This window comes from Ursus maritimus, unplaced genomic scaffold, assembly GCF_017311325.1.
Source record: "Ursus maritimus isolate PB19 unplaced genomic scaffold, ASM1731132v1 scaffold_1, whole genome shotgun sequence".
NCBI classification, from domain to species: domain Eukaryota; kingdom Metazoa; phylum Chordata; class Mammalia; order Carnivora; family Ursidae; genus Ursus; species Ursus maritimus.
In genome coordinates this window covers 37317911-37343789 of record NW_024423343.1, presented here as the reverse complement: position 1 = coordinate 37343789, position 25879 = coordinate 37317911, and the positions used below count along the sequence as shown (strand labels likewise).

At 41.4% G+C, this 25879-nt stretch overlaps 1 protein-coding gene and 1 long non-coding RNA gene across 9 annotated transcripts in view; one reads left to right on the top strand and one right to left on the bottom strand.

The window, feature by feature from the left end:
* The window catches only part of ANKRD44 (ankyrin repeat domain 44), a 346132-nt gene that overhangs the window by 37689 nt on the left and 282564 nt on the right, over positions 1-25879 (bottom strand). For all 8 annotated transcript variants that reach the window (XR_005837939.1, XR_005837942.1, XM_040642458.1 and 5 more), the window contains 6 exons: positions 17739-17810; positions 8821-9022; positions 4757-4844; positions 3609-3726; positions 1956-2172; positions 566-653 (listed from right to left, as the gene is read on the bottom strand). Coding sequence is in view for 6 of the 8 variants with exons in the window: in XM_040642458.1 (XP_040498392.1) it covers positions 566-653; positions 1956-2172; positions 3609-3726; positions 4757-4844; positions 8821-9022; positions 17739-17810 (785 nt within the window). In the remaining 2 variants the exon portion in view is untranslated. The remainder of the gene's footprint in view (positions 1-565; positions 654-1955; positions 2173-3608; positions 3727-4756; positions 4845-8820; positions 9023-17738; positions 17811-25879) is intronic.
* Positions 17057-25501, top strand: LOC121105429. The gene is made up of 3 exons (XR_005837951.1): positions 17057-17260; positions 22657-22756; positions 25194-25501. It is a non-coding gene; the product is annotated as an uncharacterized LOC121105429 (long non-coding RNA).

The window sequence follows — 25879 nt, the reverse complement described above, 5'->3', positions numbered from 1 at the left end:
ACAACGCAGGCCCCAGGTGGCCCCGTTCCCCCAGGCTGACCATGGAAGTCTGCCTTCAAGTCACTGTATTCTCCAAACAATGGTTCGTACTATGAGATGGCAGAGAAAATACATTTATCAAAAAAGAATTTACAACATATGAAGAATGGAGAATTACAACATATAAAAAGTTTTCCTGCCATAAAATGTCTTCCTAATCATCCACAGGCATATTGTTGTTAACCCTAACTTATTTTTAGAATTCAGTACACAAATGTGAGGTACATCTGGAGAGCTCTTCACCTGGGGTGTAATGTGCCTCTTAGTTACCCACGACCCTTCATGCAGTTTCCCTCAGGTGACCTGTGAGCCACCTTAGAACCGGGGCACTCCACAAAGAGCTCCTGGAAAATCATTAATGCTAGGGACCACACTTTGCTATCAGACCTATTTGCCATTAGCAGCAAAGTGGAATATATTGGTTTAACCTATAGTCTAAAAGCTTGTCCCTTCTCTAAAAGGCAATCTCTCTGTACATAGTTAAAAGAATTAAAGCAGCACCATTAACTCCCAGCATTTTACTTACATTGCACAGTGCAGCGGAGTAAAGGGATTACCGATAAATTTGCGAAAACATTTTTGCTCCAAAAGTACCTCTATACAGTTTTCATTACCTGCAAGGAATCAAAAGAATTTAGAGACTTTCCACAAAAGAAATTTTGTTCAACACAATCTTTTTTTTTATTGTTAAATATTGAATTCTGGCTTATGAATTTTCTTGAACTGGCTGAATGTTTATTCTCCATGGAATAAACAAAATGCCAAAATGTCATTAACTATGCTCACAGGTGATCTGAGACATAATGAAACAGTGAAGGTCATATGTTCTAGAGGAGAGAAAGAGATAAAGAAGGGACCTCATTTGTAAGAATCTAATATGAATAAATAATAAATTCTCATATACACACTCACACATGTGTACATCTATCCCACTGCATGCTATAAAATATACAACTATTAAAAAGATCAATGTATACTGATATATATTGATTCGTAAGAATATCTGCAATAAACTTACATAAGCAGTAACAAAAAAAGAAAGTTATATAATATTTGTTATGTGATTCTAGTTTTCAAAAATAGATGCACGTACAATTTGTATTTACTTATTATTCTCAAGGGAAAATTATGAAAGATACATACCGAATTACACCAGAAAGTAAACTTGGAAATGGAGACAATTTTACTTTAAGCACTTCAGTATTTTTTTTTTAAAGATTTTATTTACTTATTCGACAGAGATAGAGACAGCCAGCGAGAGAGGGAACACAAGCAGGGGGAGTGGGAGAGGAAGAAGCAGGCTCATAGCAGAAGACCCTGATGTGGGGCTCGATCCCAGATCGCCAGGATCACGCCCTGAGCCGAAGGCAGACGCTTAACCGCTGTGCCACCCAGGCGCCCCAAAGCACTTCAGTATTTTTGCTATGTTACAATTAGTATGCATTTTCCTTTTTACTCAAATAAGTGAAACAAAAAATTTAAAATCTCCCAAATAACAAGGGCAACTAAATAAACAGGGGATATAGGACATAAAAAGAAATTAAAAAAAAAATCATGCATCTACTAGTAGACAACTGTGACAGATTATCACATCATATTTCTTTGTTTTTAGCTGTATTATTTTGATTCCTTATAGGATCTCTGGTTTACTCAGGTAAACCAGAAACCCTGATTAAAATTAGTTATTTCAGTTCACCAAGGGTTCTGATTAGGAGTTACATGTTAGTGATTAACAAAAATAGGGCATCATGGTAGCCATGAAGGGAAAAGCTAAAAAAAGGGGGGGGGCGTATCATAGATTCAGAAAGATTGGAAACCACGGTTTACGACGTTACACTATGTTCTCACCTCCACTGAGACCACAATGGTGCTGGGCAGGAAATCTACCGGAATCAGTCATATGACAATCAACTCACCATTGTAACAAGCCCAGTGCAGCGGTGTGTAGCCCTGGTTATCTTTGAAAGAACAATCCTCCTCGGAAAGTGCCATCTGGAGCAGCTCGCTCAGCCATGTGGCATGGCCACGAGCAGCCGCATAGTGCAGGGGGGTCCTCCCTCTGGAATCTTTACAGAGAATCGACACTTCTTGCTCCAGCAGCATTTGCACACATTCCTCATGGCCTGTCATAATCTGATGCATTGCAATTAAAAACACAAAACACTCTCAGAAGGTCAGAGATCCAGGAAGCAAGGTGGTGGCTAAGTGAGGCTAGGCTCGGAGAGAGTGGACAGACCCCTGGGCCTTACGGGAAGCAGACTCTGTCCTACATCAGAGGGCAGAGGGGGACAACCTCAGGGGGATTCATGACAGAGAAGTCTGTGAACACACCAGCATCTCAGAAACCTCTCTAGACTCTCCAAACATAAACTTGAAGGGTCTCATGACAGAGCAGAAAATACCGGCTTTTAGAATCAGGAAGGTGCAAGTGAAATCCTGGCTCCTGCTTGTAAAACGTGGACAAATCTATCTACCTCTCTGTGCCTCACTTTATCCACCTGTAAGTGGGAACAGTAATAATGACTCATAGATTGTCGTGAGGCCTAATGAGCCGTGTAAAGGCTCCCAGCCTGTGGCTCTGCCCACAGGAAATATTCAAAAAATAAGAACTATGATTATGATATTAATCGCTTAGCATTCTTTTTTCCATTTATCATAGTGTTCAGCACCATCCCCAAATAGCAATTTTATTTGCTTTTGTTTCATTTAGTTTGACATGTTTTTAAAAAATTTCAGCAGATGTGTATGAAGAATCATCCACAGGATACATATTTCAGCAGGATGCATACTTCAGGTGGGCAACTGTCACAGGATACGTATTTCAGGTGGCGAATGGGCCAACATTTGTAATAAAGAACAGTTAGAAATAGCATGGCTACTGAAAACTAGGTAATCATCAGAATAAATTATACCTCCTGCACACAATGGGAGATTAAAAGAAAGGGACGGAAAAATATTTAGTGACATGGAAAAAGGTCCTTGATCTACTTAGAGAAAAAAAAAGCAGGTTCCAAATAGCATCTTCAGTATTCTCTCTTTTTAAAATTCAAAACAAATCCATATTCAGCAAAAAAGACTGGTGATACATACACCAAAAAGTAGTTATCTCCAGGAGGTAAGATTACTGGTGATTGTGATTTTCTTCTTTGAGCCTTAGAATTTTTTTCTTTTTGCAAATTTTCTACGATGTGCGTATAATCACAAAACAGAACCAATTCTACCAACAGCAGGTGTTCATGAGTCTATTATCATAATCTAACATGAGATCTGAAAAGCAGAGCCTAAAAGTACGTGCCATTATTTTACCTTTGCAAAATAATTTCTTTCTTTCTTTTTTGTCATCTCCACTCGACATGGGGCTCCAACTCATGACCTTGAGATCAGGAGTGGCCTGTTCTACCGACTGAGCCAGCCAGGTGCCCCTGTAATTTCTTTTTGACTGACTGAGATTAATTACGTATCTTAGGAAACATTCTTTTTACTAAAACTTCATATGTGGGGGAAAAAAGGAGGAAACAAGCTCCCTACAAAATTGCTTCACTAGAGCGGAGGAAGACAGGTGCACATACCCCTCTGTGTAGAGCTGTGCAGCCCATGAGGTCAACGGCGTCTACATTGGCTTCTTTTTCAAGTAACAATGAAACAGCATCAATGTGTCCATACGCTACGGCAAGCATCAGTGGGGTTCTAGGTGGAGAAATAAATCAGGCTTTTAAAAAGAAGATCGGGGAAAACAAACAAAACCCATCACTGCCAGAGGGAGGACACCTCTCTCTTCCCTCTGTCTTTCCTCTTAACAATTGCTTAATATTTTCTGAGTGTCCCAGTCTGCTATATGCTGCACGGAACAAGCTATCTCCATCCCTGATCTCTGAAGGCCACCTGGAATGGTGTCAGTGGAATGATCAATACAGGTGTGACAGGGGAAGGCTCCTTCTCAAACTGTCCATGTTAATCCCATCATTTTCAAAACTGTGTGGCATTCACCAAATAATCACTGAGTAGGTAGTGTGTCTATGTAGGAGACCCTCTTGCTCCTATCAGTGCAGCTCTGCTTTCATAGTTTTCTATGTTGAACTTCTGCTCAGGATTTTATTTGATCAAAGCTTCATTGCTGTAAAGAAAAGTCTGACAAGTCTGGAGGAAAAAACAGTGTTGGGATCTGGGAGGTGAGGTTCTCGTTGGAACTCTGACACTAATTCATGTAGCTGGAGTAAGTCACTCGTGCTTTGTTTTCTGCACTGCATTTCCTATTGTAAGGGAAGATTAGGTGGGGGGATGGGCTAACAGAAAATACTTTGGAAAAACAAACTCAGAAATGATAAAAATACAAAGGATTTTTTTTAATGATAGAGATAACCTCTTGAGGTCTGTCCTACTGTCATTATTAATTTTAAAAATGGGGATGTAGCAGCTGCAGAAGAGGGTAAAAATGGATACAAAGAAGAAACAAATGAAAGAAAGGCCAGGACTCTTGGCCACAGACATAAAAAGTTGGCTCTTTGTCATCAAGATACGCCCCTTCCCATTCTTTTCTTGGATACGTCCTCTAGCACAAAGTCCCCTCATTATTCTAGGGCTCTCAACCATGACTTTCACCCAAATATATACCCCAAAGTAGAATTCAGCCTTCCACCCTCCTAGCTGTTTAACAAAATTAACCAGTTACCTGTTGTGGTTGAAATGCCAACCCCAGTCCCGGTTTAAGAACACTTACTGTCCTTTGGCATCTTTCACATCAATTGCTTCTGGGTTGTCTGCAATTTCTAGTAATAGCCGTAAACACAGCGTGTGACCATTAATTACTGAAAAAGAAAATAATGGACATTCTTTTAACAGACCAGCACTACACATATCCCTCCAAAGTGAAATCTATTTGGACTTTAAATCAGTCATTTTCAATTGCTGCTGACAGCGATCCCCAGGTTTCCAGTTCGTGCTAGCTGCTGGGCACATCATGCCCCAGTGTTTGTGTTATTAGTCAATTCTTCTTCCCCTTTCTACCCATCAGGGCACTTTGGTCCCCACCTAACTTCTTCCTGGTTCTTGTATCGAGAGATTGTTCCTGAAAAATGATGTTCTTTTTTACCTTCTCCTATGGGACTGATAACCTCTCCCGAACGCCCAGCTTAGTCTTTGTGCTCCTCTAAGAGAGTCACCCAATTCTGTATAATTCCGTGTCCGGCCTGCCTCCAGCCCTTCTTAAAAAGAAGGATGGGAGAAGAGGCGAAACGGGAGCAGAATAGGATGGGAGGAGAGGAGGGAAGAGGGGAGGAGAGGAGGGAGGCAGATGAGAATAGGTCTTGCCTTTTTTTTCTCTCCCAGTCACTTTACATTTGGAGGTAGACATTAGAGCAATGGTTCTGATTGATCAGCGGTGACTTGAAGCAAAACTTCACACCAGAAAGGTGTCGGCAGGCTCCCGGCTTACAGTTTCTTGACGGACCAGTGCCTCCCAGGAGACTCACAGATGCGCCCTCCGCGGCTGCAGGACAACTCTGCCCACGAGTTCCTCAAACTACAGCCCACGCACGGTTGGTTTCTCCGCCTTTGGGGTCTCAAGTGGCTGCCACCTCCCGTCCCCTCCAGCCCCTCCATTCTGTCCTTGACAGAGCTGTGACGGGGGTGCCTGCCTCACCTCTTCCCAGGGGCTGCCCCATCCTCCCCTTGCCCCTTCTTACCCTAGTGGGGGCTGCCCACAGGCAGAAAAGCTGGCCCTAACGTTGGCCTTGACCGGCTGGGGCCAAATACAAGCTCGTGCCCTAGTGCCCTCCAGGCAAGATGCTACTTAGGGGAGTGGTGGTGCCTCCAGGGCTGGGAAGCAAGCCTCCTGGGATGGTAATCTGCTGGGCTAAGGTATTTTCCTCCAGCTTGTTGAATGGAACCCACAGCCTTACAAAAAACATGGCTTTCTACTGAGGGAACAGGATGAGAAAAAATATGTTTAAAATTCCAAATGTGACCTTCTCTCCTTTCCGAACAATGAGAACACCATAAAACACATTGCTTTTACCTCGTTACGGCTGTGGAGAGAGAGGGGAATAGATGCAGCTATGTTAGTTGATAAAGGTTCTTTTAAGAGCTGTGTTTTACAGTTCTTTTTATTGCATGCCAGTCGTGAGAGGTGCTAATTTAACAACGACATGTTTTCCAGGGACAACGCGTACTAGAATTAGCTCACATTCATCGACACAACTCAAATTAACTACAGGAATAATGCCCACATTGTGTAGACCATTGCATTCAGCTCATTCAGCAATGTTCCATTTATGTATCTCAGGAGGAAATTTTGTGGCCTTGAGTACAGGCAATATACTGCTGTTGCTGTTGTTTTGTTTTTTTGTTTTAAAAATTACATCAAATCTATTACCACTGGTAAAATATGCAAGAATTCAATGTATGCTTAAAAGGAAATGATTAGCAGAGGACTGACAGCTAAACACTACAGACAATGGAGTCATGAAAGTGCAGGTATAGTGTATTTTCATTGATTTCCTCTTTCTTTATCGATTTGCTATTCCTTAAATACTCACAGTCATGATAGTTCCAAAGATGTCTGATTTTTGGCTACGCAGAAGAAGAATAAAATCATCTAAGTATGCTGGAGAACAAACCGATTTCTAAGGCAGCGTTTTGTTTTTGTTTGGTTTTGTTGGCAGGGTGTGGGGTGGCTTGCAGTAGCCTTTTGAACTTAGCTAATAGCCCTCAGGGAATTATAATTCCCCTCTGTTGTAAAAGTGTAGCAAAACTAGACTTCTCATTTGCTTCCCACACATGGCATTTTCCCCAGTTGCCTTTCAGCAAAAGGAGGCTAACATCTCCTTTAGCTGTGCCCTGCCAACTCCAGCTTTGTCTCAGACCAGCTCAGTCTCTCCCTGGCTGTGAGTGACAGCCATTTTTCATGTTGCTCAAAGGCCACAACTGTCATCGCAACTATCTGTGCCAAAACCTCTACTATCCATCCTGGCTCCTGCTCCTCACAGGACTTCCAGGATCTGAAACAAACAAACAAACAAACAAACAATTGCCCTCTCAAATCGGAAAAGATTCTGGAAACGCAAGCTAAAGCTTCTGCACAGCAGACATTTTGTGGAGAAGAGAGTCAAATGACAGCCTGCATCTCTAATGAATGACACGAGGGAAATCCAAAAGGAGTGAGTCATCTCGACCACCAGGGGGCTCCATTGGACCACAACCTATATCACAGCGGCCAATGAGCGACCATGATTATCCTTCATTGTTTACCTGTTTACAAGGACAATCTTCCACAAGCAAAATCGGCCTTTTGTAATTGTCAGGAAATACTCTACATGGTGACGAAAGCAGAATGCTTGCCATAATAATATACAACTAACCTCGAAGAAGGAGAACTAAATTTGAACTTTCTAATAAGACCAAGAATGCCTAGAATACCAAACTTTACAATGATACTTTGTAATAATGTCAAGAATAACAAGAACACAAAGTGTGATGGGAAATGAGAACTTATAATTTAGCCATACCAACCATTACTGACCTCATGGCTAAAGTTTTTTCCAGGAACAATCATTTCCAGATAATTAGGCAACACCATGTTTTTTCAACCTCTATATTGCTTTTCTTCAGTGGTTTGGAAATTCAAGGATATACATGGAAATAGTTTCACGAGACCTAACACTTTTTCCAAGTAACAAAAATCATAAAGTCTTTTTGAAAAACCATCTTTACTCCTTTGCTCCTCAATCCACCCATTATTTCATGGTCTGAATAAGATAGTTATTTCTCTTTATGAGACAATATCTACTATCCCGATCAAAGGCTGATATCACTGAATTCCTGACCCCAAAGGGATTCATGCCTTAGCTGAGCTAGGGATTCTTCCACATTACCTTACTATCTGTGTCTACACCCAGACATGTCTTGACAGAATTTTATCTTATGTATATTGGAGAAAAGTCCCAGAAAAGGCAAATCACTTACTTTTTGATATATACATATACTTTTTAAGGTCTTTATTTTTACACATGACACATCAAGTATCAGCATCACAGCAAAATTAAGAAGCATCATTTAGCCCGGCAGAATATGTACTGATTAGATTGCCGTCTAATGGTACTTTTGATGAAATAGCTGTGAAAAGTCATTAATTTTATGCTTTAAAATGCTGTGTGATTTTTTTCTATGTAGCTCATTTGAAGATCACATTACGCCTTGCCTCCTTTTTAGAAAGTTTTGTGTTAGCCACTGGTCAAAGTTCTGAACTCTCTGCTGAGTTAGGAAGGCAAGATAGAGTGCAGAGGATTTTCAGGGCAGGATTTATAATATCTTTCTTTGCATGATACTATCATGCCAGATCCATGTCATCACACATTTGTCCAAATTCACAGAAGGCATAGCACCAAGAATGGACCCTAATGTAAACTATGGACTTTTGATGATTAGGATGGGTCAATGGAGGTTTCTCAATTGTAATAAATGAAACACTCTGGTGAGGGTTCCTGATACTGGGGAAGGCTACGCATGTGTTGGGGGATGGGGTGGAGGGAGACAGGAAGTACACAGAAAATCTCTGTACCTTCTTCTCAATTTTACTGTGAACCTAAAACTGTTCTAAAAGAAGGCCAGAGCCTTTCTGGCTACAGAACGCTAATCCTCTTCAACTGGATAGTAGGCCAAAAGCATTTTGGAAGAGTGTAGACATATCTGATGTAGAAAGAAAACTGATACTTTAAAAGTTGGGATGAAAGAAAATGCTACCATCCTTTTCCTTAGACTTGTAACCAGACTCTTGACAAGACCCACCTGAGGCATGAAGTGGGGTTCTTTTGGTTACATTGTCTTTCACAAAGATGGATGCGCCCTGATTGATAAGTGCTTCCACACATTCCGTGTGTCCCTTAAAGGCAGCCAGGTCCAGAGCAGTGCGGCCTTTCTCGTCCCTGATGTCCAGGTCCACCAGCGACTGCAGAAGGACTTCCAAGGCCTGATGGTGCCCATTGTAGGCCTGCAAGGAAGAAACCAACCACTCAAATGCTCGCTCACCTCAAATCCCACAATAACCCACATGAGGGGCTAAGCCTCCAAGGTCACCATTGGAGACCACTCCAAACAGCACATCAGAGAGATGCTGGGGATAATTATTGAACAGACAAACCAGAGAGTCAGACTGAAAAATTATAATGCACAAGCCTCACAGCTACATATGAATTTCTTCATGTTCTTTCTTGTCTGTCAAAGAATTTGCTCCAAAGGTACTAAATGTATTCTTATATTTATGTTTATCCATCGAATAATCTAATATAGATTAGCAGTTGAATGAATTAATATAATCTTCTATCTATCAGTTCAGTCCTAAACATACACAATCGGAATATTTTGGGGGAGACTTTTCTGTTAAACCTAGAGGGAAAAAAATTCCTAAAAACAATGTGGACTTGGTAATTCATCAGAAACATACAGACCTGTTACAGTGTAACATTTTAATTCCTAAGCATGGGACCCTGGGCAAGTTTCTTAATTTCACTTAAAATTTGTTTTCTCATCTATAAAATGAGAGCAACAAAAGCTGCCTCCCAGGAAAGATAAAAAGAGATAAATTCACACAGGCTTTCCATAATATCTTGTACACAGTGGATGCTTCCTCCTTTCTCCTTTACTTCTCCCATTGATTGTCACGAAAACACAGACACAATTATGGAAATATATTCTGTGTACCAGCAGCAAGTTCAGGCCTATTATGAGGCCCTAGCTACGTGAGGTTAAGAGGCTTCACGCTTCTAAAACACAAAATCGAAAGACTGAGAGATAATTTTCATTAGGTCTATAAGGTAAAAAAATGCATATGTACACACAAAGCAAAGGACATTGGAAATAAAAGAGAGAAGAGGGATCAGGATAGGAGGGGGGACCTGAGGAGGGAGAAGGAAGTAGAGAAGGAGATAGAGAGAAGACCTGCCCCCAGTGTCCTCAGCAGCCAGGGCCCCCTCTTCTGTCAGCTGAACTTTTTGCTTTCCCCCCCAGCGATTACTCAAGGCACAACATATTTGAAAAAAAGCTTGGCACAGACAAAAGATCAATATCTCTCATACACAAAAAGCTCTTACAAGCCATTTTAAAACTTAGTAAAATGTACAAAGGGCATGAAAAGACAGCTCACAGAACAAGAAATATGGAAGGCCAATGAACATATGGAGAAAATATGTAATTTTTTTAGGTACTATTTTTCAACTACCAAATTGACAATGATTAAGTTTGGTCACGTCCAGTATTAGTTAAGACATGGTGAAAAAAGCAGGGACGCCTGGGTGGCTCAGTTGATTAAGTGTCTGATTTGGGCTCAGGTCATGGTCTCAGGGTCCTGGGACTGAGCCACGTCTGACTCCCTGCTCAGAGGGGAGCCTGCTTCTCCCTCGGCCTCCCCCCCCCCCAAAAAAAAAAAAAGACATGGTGAAAAAAGCAATCTGTGCTCTGCTGCTGGGAGTATAGTGTGACATTTGTGGAGAGTGATTTGACAAAATCTATCAAAAACTTTTTGAAAAACTAAGCTGCAGACTGTACATATAACATGACCTCATTTATATAAAAAGAAAATATATCCAGATATATACCTATTTATATCTATGTATGTTTCTGTATTTATAGAAAATTTTGAATACAAAAGAAACGTAATGGTGGCTACCTCGAGAAATGTAAGTAAAGAAACGAGGATATGAACTGATTTCATCTTACCTTTTTAAAAATCATTTGAATTTTTTCCCTAAGTCTATGTTAACAACAATAATATCCAAAACTAAATATAAAAGGATCCAAAGAATTTAAGAGTACTGATAGGAATTGTTTTAATACTTTACATTATTTTTGTGAATGATCATGGTTATTATATAGTATGTAGTAAACATATATATTATGTATAATATGCAGTATAATAATCCACATGCTGGTGAGTTTCAAATTTCGATCCCGTTTCTAACTTGCCCTTTTACTTCTAGACTTGTATATTCAACTGCCTATTGATATTTCCCTTGAACAGATGCATCTCAAGTTCAACACTTCCCAAACCAAATTCTTAATTTCCTTCCTCAAACTCACTCCATCTGCAGCCTCTTCCATCTCAGTAAGTGGCAAGGCTATCCTTCTCGTTCCTCAAGCCCAAAACGTTGGAGTCGTCTTCATCTTCCCTCTTAAGCCCAGGGTCTGTAGCCCTATACAAGGGCTCTGGGACACTAGGGCAAGAGGGTGTTGGAAAGTAGTCTCTGGCTCCCCATCCCAGCTTTGCCAGGCGCTGTACAGGGATGTGTCTGCTGAGAGGAAGGGACCCGCTTCGCTAACCACACGGAGGTGTCATCAGGTTCTCAGGCCCCGGCAGGAAATCATCTTCCCCCACATCTCTGTTGTAATTCACACAGGCGCAGTGTGGCCCGCAGCAGCCCTCAGCGCACCATCATCTCTGCCCTTTCTTTAAAATATACCCGGAATCGACCCAGCTCTCACTATCGTGCCATCCTCTTTTGCCAGGACTGTGGCAAAGGCCTTCCTTTCCACCCTCGCCCCACCGCGATCTATTACTGACGCGGCCTCCAGAGGACATCTCTTAAAACCCAAGTTGGATATACCAGTTCCTGACGAAAACTAGTCAATGGCTTCTTCCCTCCTCAATAATAAAATCCAAACCCATTCAGGCCCTTAAGATTAGGCCTCCTTCTATCCTGATCATCAGCATGCCTCCTCCACACTCTGCTCAACCACACTAACCTAACCCCTCCTCCTACCCCATGCTTAAATATTCCTCTGGGCTACTGCATCTTTTTTTCTTTTCTTTCTCTTCCCTTCTCTTCTCTCCTTTCCCTTCCCTTTCTTCCTTTCTTTCTTAAAGTTTATTTATTAAGGTCTTTTTTTAGTAGTCTCTACACCGAACATGGCGAACATGGCGCCCCAACTCACGACCCAAAGATCAAGAGTCACGCGCTCCTCCGCCTGAGCCAGCCAGGTGCCCCTGCATCTGTACTTTCTATTTCCTGTCTGAAAAGCTCTTCCCCCTAAGGGCCACGTGGCTCTCCTGGTACTTCTGCTTCAGATATCACCTTATCTGGAGGCTTTTCAGAGCCAAAAAACAGCTCTCCACCCACTCAGCGTACTACCAGACACTCTCCACCCCACTTAATCCTGCTTTATTTTATCTTTATAGCACTTACTACCACTCGATATCTGTTACTTATCTGTTGGCTTGTTTATTATCTGAGGTTGAAGGCACTTCACACGTATTGCTCACTGCTGTTCCCTAAATCATGCCTGGTGCATAGGAGACACTCAAACGATTATTTGGTGAATAAATGATGTAATATAATGGCTGTTAATTACCATTTATTAGTATCTGTAGTAGAAATATATATATATTTAGAAATATATTTTTTAAGTAGCAGCTATTTATCTGTGCAAACATTCTTTTTATTAATGAAAAAAACAAAACAAGCACCGTTAATTAATTTGTCCAAGATCACTTAGCTATTAGGTGACCAAGTTAGAATTTGAAGCCCAGAATCTGCGACCACTAAAATCTATGCTGTTAGGCAATGTCTTATAGTTTTTCTCAGTGATTCCACCTAATTGACTTTTAAACAAAATACTTTTGTCTCTACATGTTATGGCACAAACAGGTGAATAATAAAAATTGAATAAAAAACCCAGACCCCCCTCTCTAGAAGGCTTAAGACAGAGATAAAGTGACTTGAACAGAACTATGAGGCAAGAAGGTATACACTGCGGCTAACTTCTGGACTATTGTTCTTTCACTACACAAACTGCCTTCCTTGAGACAGGAAAATAAATTCCTCTACGTCCACCTTTCTGACCTGTACTTGCTGTGCAAACCATAACTGCGTAAGATTGTAAGCCTTTAGTTTGACCTGAATTTTGCAGCAATAGCTAAATTTACTGAGCCCTTGCTGTGAATTAGGCAGTACTGGACATGTAGCACCTCATTTCATTGCCACAACAACCCATGATTTGGATACTACTGTTATCCCCGTTTTCCTGACAAGGACACAGAAGGGCAGAGACGTTACCCAGCCTTTCCATGGTCACTCAGCCTTACATGGGGGAGCCGGCATTCAAAGACAGACCAATCAGACCCCGGAGCCTCAGCTGTGAGCGCTTCATGAGCTCCTACAGAAAGGGTGCAACAAGACCAAAAGGAACATGTTTCTTTACCTCTTGATTGTACGAAATTTCAAACTTTGTACGTACAAAGAGAAGAGGAGAGTGTAATGAATTCCTATATACCCACCACCTAGTTTCAGCCATTATCAACTGACTATGGGTGATTTTTAAGCCAACTTGGGAGGACCTATCCTCCAGTAAAAGGCTGTGGTACTAGGAGTGTCTACACCAGGGTGTAAATCAGCCTATCTCACTTTACTCTGGGCATATCTGTGACTTATTTGAAAACTGACTTTGCTTAACACTTCTTCTCATTATAAAGTGTAATGGTAGCAACTGATTCTGCTTATATGGAAATCCTGACTTCACACCAAAGGGAAATGAATCCCCCATGGAAACAGCAGGGTCCAGATGTCGTCTGCAAATGCTGGTTCCTTCAATGCCAGTTAACTATTATGACAAAGATCGTAAACATTTTAATTTCCATCAGTATGACTTCGTCTAGGAAAATAGAATCAGCAACTTATAAATTGCATGCGTATCTACAAAACAGGATGGCTAACATATTTAGATTTAATAAAGAGAAGACACAGGGGAAAGAGAAATGTACGTAGGAAGGAAGCCAGTGTGAAGGAGTCAGCTCTGTTCAGAATAGCAGAGTCACATTACAAGGCACTTAAGTTAGGTGCTGAATTTATCCCCACACTTTCTCCTTTAATCCTCACCACAAAAAATAAATCCATCAGCCTGTGTTAAATTTAGAGGCTTAATAAAAAAAAAAAATAAAAAGATGGAATGACCCTGCTGGAAATTAGGAAAGCTTCAGAATTTCAGCTCATACTTTTTTCTACATCAGGCACTTTAAATTTTCCTAAAGACAGAATGGTTGAAAGGCCAGATTTACTCACAGAATTCCTTTCATGTTTTCCCCAGTCTACCTTGAATTTTAGCATGCAAAAGCATGACCCCATAGAATTGAAGACATAAAACTAGGTACACTCAAAGGGCAATTTATTTAAGGGGAATAATAAAGGTAACTTTGATTAGACAAGAACTTTCACTTATTTTCACACTTTGGAACTTAACCCTAGAAACAAATGACCATGTGATGTGGAATTCTATTTTAGAGTTAAATGCATGATTTTGTCTTTGGGCAGGTAGATGGTTCCTGGAGCAAAAAAGAATACAATAAAGCTTTAAACTCTTTGAAGGAGGCTTGAGTAGGCAGGAAAGGAGACCCTTATCCCATCAGCAGTACATGATAGAAATCGCCCTATTTCTCTTTCTATTTCCGTCCTAAACTAGCTAATTAATGGGTAGTTTCAGCAATAATTTCTGAAATAACTAAATGAGGAGGTAATCACAGAAAAGAACAAATATGCCAGTTCAAAAACCATGGAATAGTCTGGCTTTCAACAGACAACCCAGCTCAAACCTTCCCAGAGGTAGCAAATTTGCTTTCTGAAAAATCTTTATTAAAAATATATTGTTAGGTCACTTAAATATGTCTTAAACACAATTAACTTCTTTGAACTCTTTAGATAGGAACTGAGGCCAATGAGAAAGAATTTGGGATCTCAACAGAATCCACGAAACAACGGGTCCATCTGGAAATCTTGACAGTGGGAGCCTTTCATTTGCATAGCCTTGTTTCTTGATTTAATTTTTTCAAGTGGATGAAATGTTTATGAAATTCACGGGGTTGGTAACCCCGGAGACTCGAATCATTCAGCCAGGAAATAGTAACTCAAGGCAGGTCAGGTTTGTTGTGGCAGTCAAGGTTTGGGGGCATCTGGTTCTATTTCACTGCTAGAAAGCATCCTCGGAAGAAATAATGTGTCTGGGGTTTTTATTAAGTTAATTGCCACCGAGGCCCCTGGGGAGGGTGATGGGCATATTTGCAGGGTTCTTAAAGCAAATTATAATTTTTTAAAAGGTGTTAGCATTTAGAGGGCAAGAATAACATAGTTTTAGAATTAATCCACAGCTCTCACCCTGGTCAAAGTTGTCATCATCATCATCATCATCATCACTTCCTGGTTCTCTTGCTTCTGTTTTTGTTCCCTTACAATGTAAACTCAACACAGAAGCTAAAGTGATTCTTTTCAAACAGAAGTCATATTGTATCATCTGTCTCTTCAAATTTCTCCGAATGGTTTTCTAATTTGCTCAGAGTAAAAGCTGAAGTTCTTACAATGGAGTAGGAGGCCCTTCCCTGACTCCCCGCCCCCTCCACGACATGTCACACCCCATCCCCTGCCACTCTCCCTTCCCCACTCTGCTGTTCTGGGACCATGCCAAGCAAACCCTTACCCCAGAGACTGCACTTCTGCCCAGAACACTCTTCTGTCCGATATCCACATGGGTAGCTCTCAAGGTCTCTGTTCGAATGTGCGAGTATGCTACGTCAAGTACAGCCTCATCCGCCACCTCCCAGTGCGTCTTCCTCACCATTTGTAGCACGGGCAGCACTTCTGACCATCTGTCATGTTATATATTTACTTGCCTACTTCTCTCCTAGACTAGAAACTCTACAAGGACAGAGGCTGGGTGGTGTTTCCTGCAACCTCTCCAGCTGCCAGAACCCGTGCTTAGCACACACACGGTCAGTGTAAGTCAAATGAAAGAATGGTACGTTAGCATCAGTGAGGATGAAGCTAGCTGATTGCACCTGTGTGCCAGGCCCTGTTCTAACCGCTTGACGTGCATTAACTCATGTCATCCGCACAACGGTCCTCGGATAGAGGTACCATGTCTAGGTGGGTTGTTAGTGGGAGGACTGAGGGCTAGGATCTCCTCTCTGGGTGTACTTCCCAGGCACCTGCCCTCTTCAGAGGTGCCAAATGCGCAGTTCTCTCCAGTAATAACATGCTCTCCTGTCTTTACATGACCAGAAACCCACAGATCTTACCAGAGCAACTGGCACACAGTTAGCAATAATTTTTGGGAAAAAAAAATGAGAGATGACAGAATTTGGGGGAAGCTAAGAAAGTCTCTTCTCAGATTACTAGCAGGTGTGCAATGCAACCAACCCCACTTACAAAGGGCATGAGAATTCTACCTGAGATCACTTCAAATAGTCCTCTCTAGGGGCAGCTAATGCCGTTTGTGAACCCTCAGCTTTGGGGTACCTTCCCCAGGCGCAGCAGATGGTTGGGCAGAGATTCTAAGGAGCAACCTTCAGAGCAGCCTGCTCTGAGAGCCAAGTGGCATGAAGTTTACACATGCAAATATCCCACTACCCCTCCGGCTTTCCCACTCTAAGTCCAAATCCAGAACAAAGACTGATGCACATTTTAGCCTAATTTCACTGGACTCAAAATGTGTGTGTGTGTGGGTGTGTGTGGGTGTGTTGGTGGGTGCGGCAGAGAGCGGTGAATGGGATCAAGAGATGTGCTGGCGGCTCTGTGGGGAGACTGGCAATGAAGAAGGGGCTGCAGGCAGCGTGATCAGTTTCTCCCAGTCCTCACCGGACGGTGTCATACCCTCACCTTGCCTGACTACTTACGTAAGCCCATCAACAAAACACGCCCCTCTGTTCTACAAAATCTCCACCTCAATTATTCATCAGAATTACATTGAGAAGTGCTTATACTGGATGGTATGAAGTGAATGTCCTAACAGTTAAACTCAGACACCCAGCCCCTTTGCGCTCTGCTTAGCATTCAGCCTCCAGGTGCACGCACACACCGTCGCTGTGGCTGGGGACTGAGGCCTCACGTCGCGGCAGCACCTTCTACAGGGGAGCTGCTCTTGCTGGGTGTGGCTGCCCGCCCCAGAGGCTCTTGGGAAGAGCTGATGACTACCAACTCCGAGCAGCACGCCAGCTGAGGCAGCGTGCTGGGTGAGTGTGCTGGCTTGCTCACCCCCACGGACAGTTTGGGGATCCTCCCTCTGAGCTGTTGCATTTCTCTTCAAATAGGGTGTGAAGAGGAGGCTTCACTGGTGACGGAGTAAGTCTTCCTCCCCGCCCTGAGCTCTCCCCAGTAAAGAGTCAGAGGCTCGCACCTCGTCGGAGACCCTGATTTCAAGTGCAGGCAGAAAAAGCGGAGTTGCGTTTATGCATGTGCTCATCTTGCTCCCACAGGTTTGTGTTTCAATAGCTCACAACTTCTTAATTGTGGTATTTGGTTGATTTTGTGGTAGGCTGTAGACTCATGTATTGTTAGCTACAATCAGATCTTTAAAATCAAAACGTGTTCTTCAAATTTCCTCAATTTTTTAAATTTAACTACTAGATAGTAATAATTTTAAAGATTGTTAAAATGTATAATAAACATTTATTAAGTGCACTGTGGAAAATCTCTTTTCTTTTGCCCTCATTTTACAGCTGAGGCAACTGAGGCCCAGATGGGGTAAGTAATGTGTCTGAGCTCACCAGTGGGTGAAGTTGGGATTGGAATTTGAGTCAGTCTTTCTCTCTGCAGCCTGTGCCTTTACCTATGTACTGTTTTCATTATTAGTTATTATTGTGTTACTATGCTTTCATTTGAAGAGCAGCCTTGTTCTAGGAACACTTAGGTTCTTTTTGTAACAGAGGAAGCCACCCCCGGCATCTCACTTACAGCTAAGTGGAGCGGACTCTTGGTAGCACCAGAGTCTGAGTCTTCAAAACCATTGTTGGTTCTTTCTAAAAGCTGTGAAGACAAAAAGAAAACATTTGTACGTGAGTAAAATCTGCAAAAGAAGTCCTCCTTTATGGATACTAATGTTGACGTAAATGCAAAAGAGGCTTCAGAAATGTAAAAAATGATGCAACTTAGCAATATGAGAAATCTGGTTCAGCACATCTGAAACAAATAAGAACTCGGACGTAGCATATCTAAAACAGATACTCTCACCGAATCATTCAACTTCTAGATCATCTCAGTCTTTGCTAATGAAAAAAAGGCTGTCATACTTAAAAGATGCTTAGTCTCACCAATCCAGGAAAATAATTCATGTTGAATCCACTTTTCACCCAGCAGGTCGTAATAACGAAAAATTATAATACCTAGTGTTTACTCCATTATCAAACACACATTTACTGGAGATAGTGTTGGAAAAGACATCTAAATCTCCGGTTCTCATGGAGCTTACATTCTAGGGAGGGAAATCATAGACAGACAAATAAATACAGCAGTAAGAAAATATCTGCTAATGACACGCTGTAATGAAAATAAAATAGGGTGATTTGACACAGGATGACTGGCAAGTTACTTAACAGCTGATGATCACGGAAGTCCTCTCCAAGGAAGTGACAACTAAAGTTACGACCTAAATAATAAGAAGAATTAAACCAAGTAAAAGTGTGGCAGGAGCGTATTCTGGAGAGGAAGTTGTAGAGAAGGGAGTACAAATGCATCAAGGGGGGACAAACATGGTAAGCTGAAGGAACAGAAAGGATAGCGTGACCAGGGTATGATGTTGGTGAAGGTATCAGGAAAAAGACATTCTCGTGGACCCTTGGTGGGAACTAATTGTTAAAACCTTTCTGGGCAATTTGTGCATACCTTTGACCCTAGGAATTAATTCCCAATAAATAATCAGACAAGTGCATGATGATGCATGTATAAAGAAAATTCTTCGATGAGTAGTTGATGAATGATTACCAATGTGCCTAGACATTGAAGATTCAATAATAAATAATATATTAAAATATCCATTTGGGGGGGGGAACAGGGTAGACAACAACAAAAAAAGAAGTTATGCAGTTAATTAGAAAATGGTATGTGCTATGGAAAAAAATAAAACAGGGAAGGAGGGTTCAGAAGGCCGGAGGGGAGGTCAGCTCGCAACTTAATAGGATGATCGGGGAAGGGCTTACTGGATGAGAAAAGTCTTGAGGGTGATGAGAGACCCTTGTGGACATCTGGGGGAGGAACATTCCAAGCAGAGAGTCTTTGTCTTTCAGACTCCTGGGTACAGGCTCCTTGCTTAGTGAGGGTGGAGTAGCCAGACACAGGGATACAGGGCATCCACTTTGGGGCAGTGTGGGTCAAGCAGATGCTGTAGGGCTCTAGGACCAACGGTCGTGGCACTGACAAGTGTGCCCCCCGCCCACCCTCCAAGCCAGGATGATGTGTCCATGGAGCAGCCGTTCTGGTGGCTACTTTCTGATTCCCTGTCGCCCTGGTCATGGGGAAGAGGGAGCCGCCCCAAGTATTCCAAGCTCAGAGTTCATGCTTATTTCTGGAGTATCACCCTAGTGTCTCTTCTTCTAGACAGCCCAACAGGCTTGTAAATACCTATTTTAAAACGTCAAATCTTTTTCTGCTTAAAACAAAAGGGGGAATGAAACATGAGAGACTATAGACTCCGGGAAACAAACTGCGGGCTTCAGAGGGGAGGGGGGTGGGGAACTGGGATAGGCCGGTGATGGGTATTAAGGAGGACACATATTGCATGGAGCACTGAGTGTTATACATAAACAATGAATCATGGAACACTATATCAAAATCTAAGGATGTACTGTATGGTGACTAACATAACATAATAAGAAATTATTATAAAAAATAGCTAGCATTGTTTCTGTTTCCTTCCAATGAAACCTGACTGATTCAAAGAGTAATGGGGTTTATCATAGCAGTTTTCTTAATAGGGGAGGCGAAGGGGAAATTATACCCCTCAATGCGCCAGAAAGCAAAACTTCCTAAAAATCCACTTTATCCACTTTTCTCCTGGAAAGTCCCAAACTTGTTAAGTGGAAAAACACATTTTAAAGCCATATGTGTGGAATGGTAGCATTTCCATTTAAAAAAAAATCTGTATTAACGTGACGATAGCTATATGGCAGAAAAAAAGCCTAGAAATACCTACCCTAAAATGCTTAGTACAATAACCTAAGAGTGGGATTATGGATGAATTTTATTTTCTTCTTTCTCTTTCTTGATTTTTTTTTTGCAGTAATTATGTATTGCTTTTGTAACTAGAAAAACACTAAAGCTATTTCTATTTGGGGGAAAAAAGCCATTAACCTTCCTTTTCATTCAAGGGAATGATGTCCACGGACCCCCCAGATAGATCCAGAACTTCTTTCTAGTCAATGCATGTGGAACAAAATGTCCGGATCCTCTGGTAGATCAAATAGCAGCATACAATTTATCATCTAAGAGCGCATGTTTTTAAGTTTGCAAAGGATACAATGCAAATAATTATATGAGAAGTATAAGGCATTTTATGTTTGTTTTTATTAGTATGAGAATAGAATTTGGAACTTCAACAATCTAGGATAAATTAGACTAATGAGACTAAATTTAATTTTAACTTCAAAGCAAACAACTTTAAAACCAATCCACCATGCATAGTTGAAATACAAGTAGCCCTAACTGCTTGAAAAGGCTAGAAAGCAGCTGTTCTTTGCTTTGTTTTGCAACATTATCACCTGCAAGACTTCCTGGAATTGACAGCGTGTACCAACACCAAATCCTGCCCTAGAATGAACTTTTAATCAAAGGAACACAGGATCATTTCCATCATTATCACAAACATGATGAACAGAGACAAGAAGACAAAATACTGTTCACGGCCACAAATTAGGCATGTTTCCAGAAGATTTATTATGGAATAAGATTTTTCCACACACATACTTTGATCATTCTAACAGCATATGATATTTCACTTCTATCATTTACCAAATATTTGCAGAATCATCTCTATGCAGGACCCCGGGTTAGGCACCAGGTTTCAACTGTGCAGTGAGCAGATGTTGCTGCTGACCTGCGTGAATGTGGAGGCTAATGGGGAACCCACAGAAATTAACGGGTAGTGAACATAATGGGAGCTAGGATGCAGGATGCTGTGGGAGCACGAAGAGGTACTTGACATAACCTGGGGGATTAGAGAAGACTCCTCTGTCAAGGAAGGTCTAGCCTGAGACCTGGATGGTAGGAGTCAGCCAGGCACACAGAGAGAGAGAGAGAGGGATTTCCAGGCAGAAGGAAGAGCATGTGAGAGGAGTGAGTACAACAAATTTGAAAAACTTTCAGTTCAATAAGGCCAGAGTAGTATGTAGGGGTGAGGAAAGGATGAGTAGCAGAATGGGAGGCTAGAAACATAAGCAGAAAACAGATTGGTACAGAATGATTATATCGTTATTGTCCAGTCCAGGACATTTTTGAGAGTGATGACTGTGCCAGGACAATAGCTGTAAACCAGGACATCAAATCAGGATGATTATTCAGAGTCATTGAAGTGCTTTAAGCAGAGAAGAGGCACGATCATGATAAGATTCTTGGGTATCATAAAAAAATATCTCTGGTCACAGTGTGGAAAATGAACTGCTTGTGGTGTTGGGGTGGGGATTACAACCCCAGAAGCAGGGAGATCCTATAGGATATTTTGACTCTGGAATCTCCACATCGTGAATTACTAAGTTGGTGAGACGTACTCGTGGCCTGGACTGCAGAAAAGGCAGTGGAAATGGAAGGAAGTGGGTCCATTCAAGAGTTTCATTCACTTCTTTATTTGTTCATTCCATAATTGTTTTTTAGCACTGTGCTAGGCACTGAAATTTTCAGTTTCAGAATGGTCCCTACCTACATGAAATTCATAGTTTAAAAGGTATAGTGGACACCATTCATTGAAGAGTGGAGGAAGGGGAAAAGGTGGAGTCAAGGGTGACCCCCAATTTTCTAGCTTTGGTAACTGGGTGAATGGTGATGCTTTCTCTAAGAAACAAAGAGAATAAGCAAGATCTAGGGAGAGAAAGGTGTCTCGTTGAGTTTTGGTTTGAAGAGCTTCTGGGACATTCAAGGGGAGATGTCTGGTGGACAGAGGGTATAATGTTCAAAGCTTGAAAGAGAGATCTGGGCTAGAATAATGGACCTGGGAATCACGAGCAGTGGCTGATACATGAACCCCTGCCTACAGATGAGACTGCCCAGGGAGAATGTGTAATGAGAGAAGGGAAAAGAGCATAGGACATAAGCCTCAGGAACCTCAAGGTTTGAAAGAGGCAGAGAGTCTGCAACGGAACAGGGGCTGAAGAATGGACAGAGGTAGAAAAAAAACGAGACTGAGACGATGATGATGGTGACGGTGGTGGTGGTGGTGGCAATGATTACCAGGATGTGAAGGTGGTGGTGGTGATAAATGATGATGAAGATTCTCACGGGTAACAGTCAAAAGTTATAAAGCATTTACTATGAGCCAAGCATTCTACCATGGGTCTTACATGGATCACCTCCATCTATCCTCAAGTAATCCATTATGACCTTCTCAAGTTCACACAGCCTGTAAAGGATAGATCATGGAATTAAACCCAGGTCTAACTCAAAACCTATGTTATATATGCCACAAAACAATGCCTTCCTATCAAATGATAAGCTGAAACTCTCCCCTGATATTTCACAAAGGAAAAAAAAAAAAAACCCAGCAGGTATGAGTATAGGAGACAATGAGAGGTAGTTCTGTGGTTCCTTTTCTTCAAGTATGTGAGTCTTCTGAGGTCTCTAACTTCAACAATTTCCTTTATCTTTGTGATTTTCCTTTTTGTTTCCTAAGGAGCGGCGAGCACTCATCTCAGGTGCACAGCAACCACAGAAGACATCTATCGGAATCTAGCTCCTCTAAGTGTTCCTCCCTCTCTAGTGATTCTTCTTTGGTAAGAAGACAGTGTGAAAAAGAGGGGAAAAAAGTAATATGCAAGTCATTCAAAACTGGAACTTCTATTTATACTTAACTTTTCTCTCTAATTTAGAATTTGGTCCTAACATATCAAGTCCAAGGAATGAGGCAGATACACAGCCCTGCCACTATGGTGCATAAATGTCTCAGGGGAGGAACATGGCAGCCAGAGAGAGAGAAAGAGAGCTCATACAGTGACTCATTCTACAGACTCATAGGTCAGCCTGTGGTGTGCAATATTCCTGGAAGATAACATTGCTCTACAGAGATCAACCTACCTTGTCAAACTCAGAAATGGAATGGCTCTTTTGAAACACAGTTATAGCTAAGAACGCATACCAAAGAAGCAGCATCATAACAAGCAACGAGTTCTGTACATAAAGCTTGTAGTTATAAATCAAAGTATACAATCTTATATGTATAACATAAGAGCAGACTAATTATAACTTTCTCTTCTAAGACTATTTCCAATTAATATATCCTCATGCTTATCATCAACATTTACACAATCTATGCACCCATAAGCTAGTTTTCACATTGAATTACCTGCATAAATTCAACATACACATCCAATATGTTTCCATAGGCTTCTATTGGAAAGATAAAAATTTTGCATTTGTTCCAAAGATCGACTTGGTCCTCTGCCTAAACAATCCATTAAAATGGCTGCTTTAATAAAGCCTTTATCTGGACTACTTAATTTCATTCCTTGTCATGTCCAAAATCCAAGAAATACTTCTTTTCTCAAATGGTCAGTCATTTATGAAGTCTAGCACTGCCTGATCTCACTTCTTCCCCCAGGCTCCTCCTAGCACCTTGCATTTGCCCAGACTTTCCTGGGTAAATAAAACAGAAGATTTGGGATTAAAGCAACTTCTAAACCCCACTGACAAGTAAAGATAGGTGCTTAAGAACTAGGAAGAGAACAAGCAAACTTTTCAACTGTCTTACCTGTGAAATAAAAACTCTCTGTTTCGACTGGGATGTAGCTGGGATGGTCTAGAATTTTGTTGGGCCCAAGAAAAGTATTGTATTTGAGTTCAGCAATTTATAGGACATTTTCTGAATCTGGATGGGGTTTGCCAGGATTGCAAGGCTCACATAAAGAGCAGCTCCATGTCTTGGATTTAAAAGCCACAAAGGTAATAGAAGGCCAAGTTTAAGCCTTTTTCTATACAAAGTGAATCTGTGATAACAAAATCAAGAATAAATATGAACTTAATGGTAAGCCAACTGGCCGCTGGGTTAACAAAACAGTAATCTTATCATTCAAAATTGTGAGGGTACATATAAATATTACACTTGAGCTGGAAACCCAAGCTTTAGAAATAGTTTAGATTATCACTGGCTATTTGAAAACATGGCAGGAAAAACTTCAGGGATCCCAAGAGACCTCATGCTGATCTAAACCAGTTTTTAAATGTGTTTTTTAAGAAAGCAGAAAGCAAATATGGCTCAGACTGTAAAAACGGAAATGTGTAGCCAGTGGGTCTGTGGGCTAACCCTCTCTCTCGTTGGTTCTGGTTAGATTCTGACTACACAACTAGTTTCCACAAATAGGGGGGATAGGAGGAGTTAGAAAACCAATTAGAAAATATCTGCGGGGACCACGGAAAGGAGGTGCTCTGAGGAAAGTTTTAAAAATGGATTTATTTATCTTTCAGCAGTGAGGACTGAGAGGACATTAAGAGCCTTCAAGTCTGTGAAGGGTTGGAAGCAGGCCAAGGCCCCTGGAAAGTTGGCATCTCTGTCAGAAATTCTATTTCACATTCCACTTGTCTGTGCTTGAGAATGAAATGCTATTTGGGCAACCTCAGGGCCACTCCTGAGTCAACTGTGCGGCGACCTGGCTCTGGCTCAGTCCAGAATGGGGGCTGGGTCTGCAGAAGGTCCAGACCACCCAGCCTGTGTCCGTGCCCTCTATTCAGAGGATCCCAGGGGCCCAGGAAAGAGCTCAGGGATCCCACAGATCTTTCAGGCTCAGAACAAATATGATGTTCCAGGCCACGCTGGACCCCCGTGAACCCCAGGCCTTTGGGCCTCGCCCAAAACAAACTAGCTTCCCCATGATAGCACATCAGTAACAGCAGTGACTATCTGTTTCTCATGATTCTGCTCACGCCCCTTCACAAGCTATTAGAAAAAGCTCTGTTGCTTGAAATTGTTACTAACAACAATTATCGGAAACTCAGTGGATTCTAGAAATGTATGAATCTAATCTAATTTCTGCCTCCCCCCTCAATTCTCTAAGTAAGGAACCATTAACTTTCTACACTTGGGTAAGTCAAGGTCTATGCAGCTTTAAAAGGAGATAACACGAATTATGGAGGGTGCTACTGGAAGCTTAGCTAGATTAAGTTTCCATTTTTTCTGTGGCGCTGATTTTGATTACTCTGCTTATCTCCTCCCTCCAGTGTGTATTCAGTTCCTGGTGATTTCCTTGCCAATTAAAAGGCAGAAGAGCCGTAATATGTGTAAGGAAGCCTAATGAAACCTGCTGCGAAGGTCAAGTCAAAGGCAAGATATAAAATGCATAGTGTTCAAACCGTCTTGCAAAAAGCCTTAAAAATGTTCATATATGTTTGCCTGTAAATCCACTTCAGAGATTTTATCCTGATTAAGTTTTAAGCCAAAGCCATTCAATAGTGAAATAGTGTAAGCAACCTAAATAGTAGAGGAAGGTCAAAGTTAGGGTTTATCCAATAATTGAATATTATTTAGATTTAAAAATGTTAAATGAGTTCTTAATAGTGTTGGGAAAGGATTATGTCACAATATTTCATGGAAAAAAAATCAATGTACAAATTGTATATTTAATATTATCTCATATATGTAAAAAATAAAATATGTGAGGAGACTAAAATGAAATATAACTGATCCATGAACAACGTTGGTTTGAACCGCATGGGTTCACTTAGGAACGGATCTTTTACAATACTTGTAAATGTGTTTTGTCCTCCTTATGATTTTCTTTTTTTTTTTTTTTTAAGATTTTATTTATTTATTCGACAGAGATAGAGACAGCCAGCGAGAGAGGGAACACAAGCAGGGGGAGTGGGAGAGGAAGAAGCAGGCTCATAGCGGAAGAGCCTGATGTAGG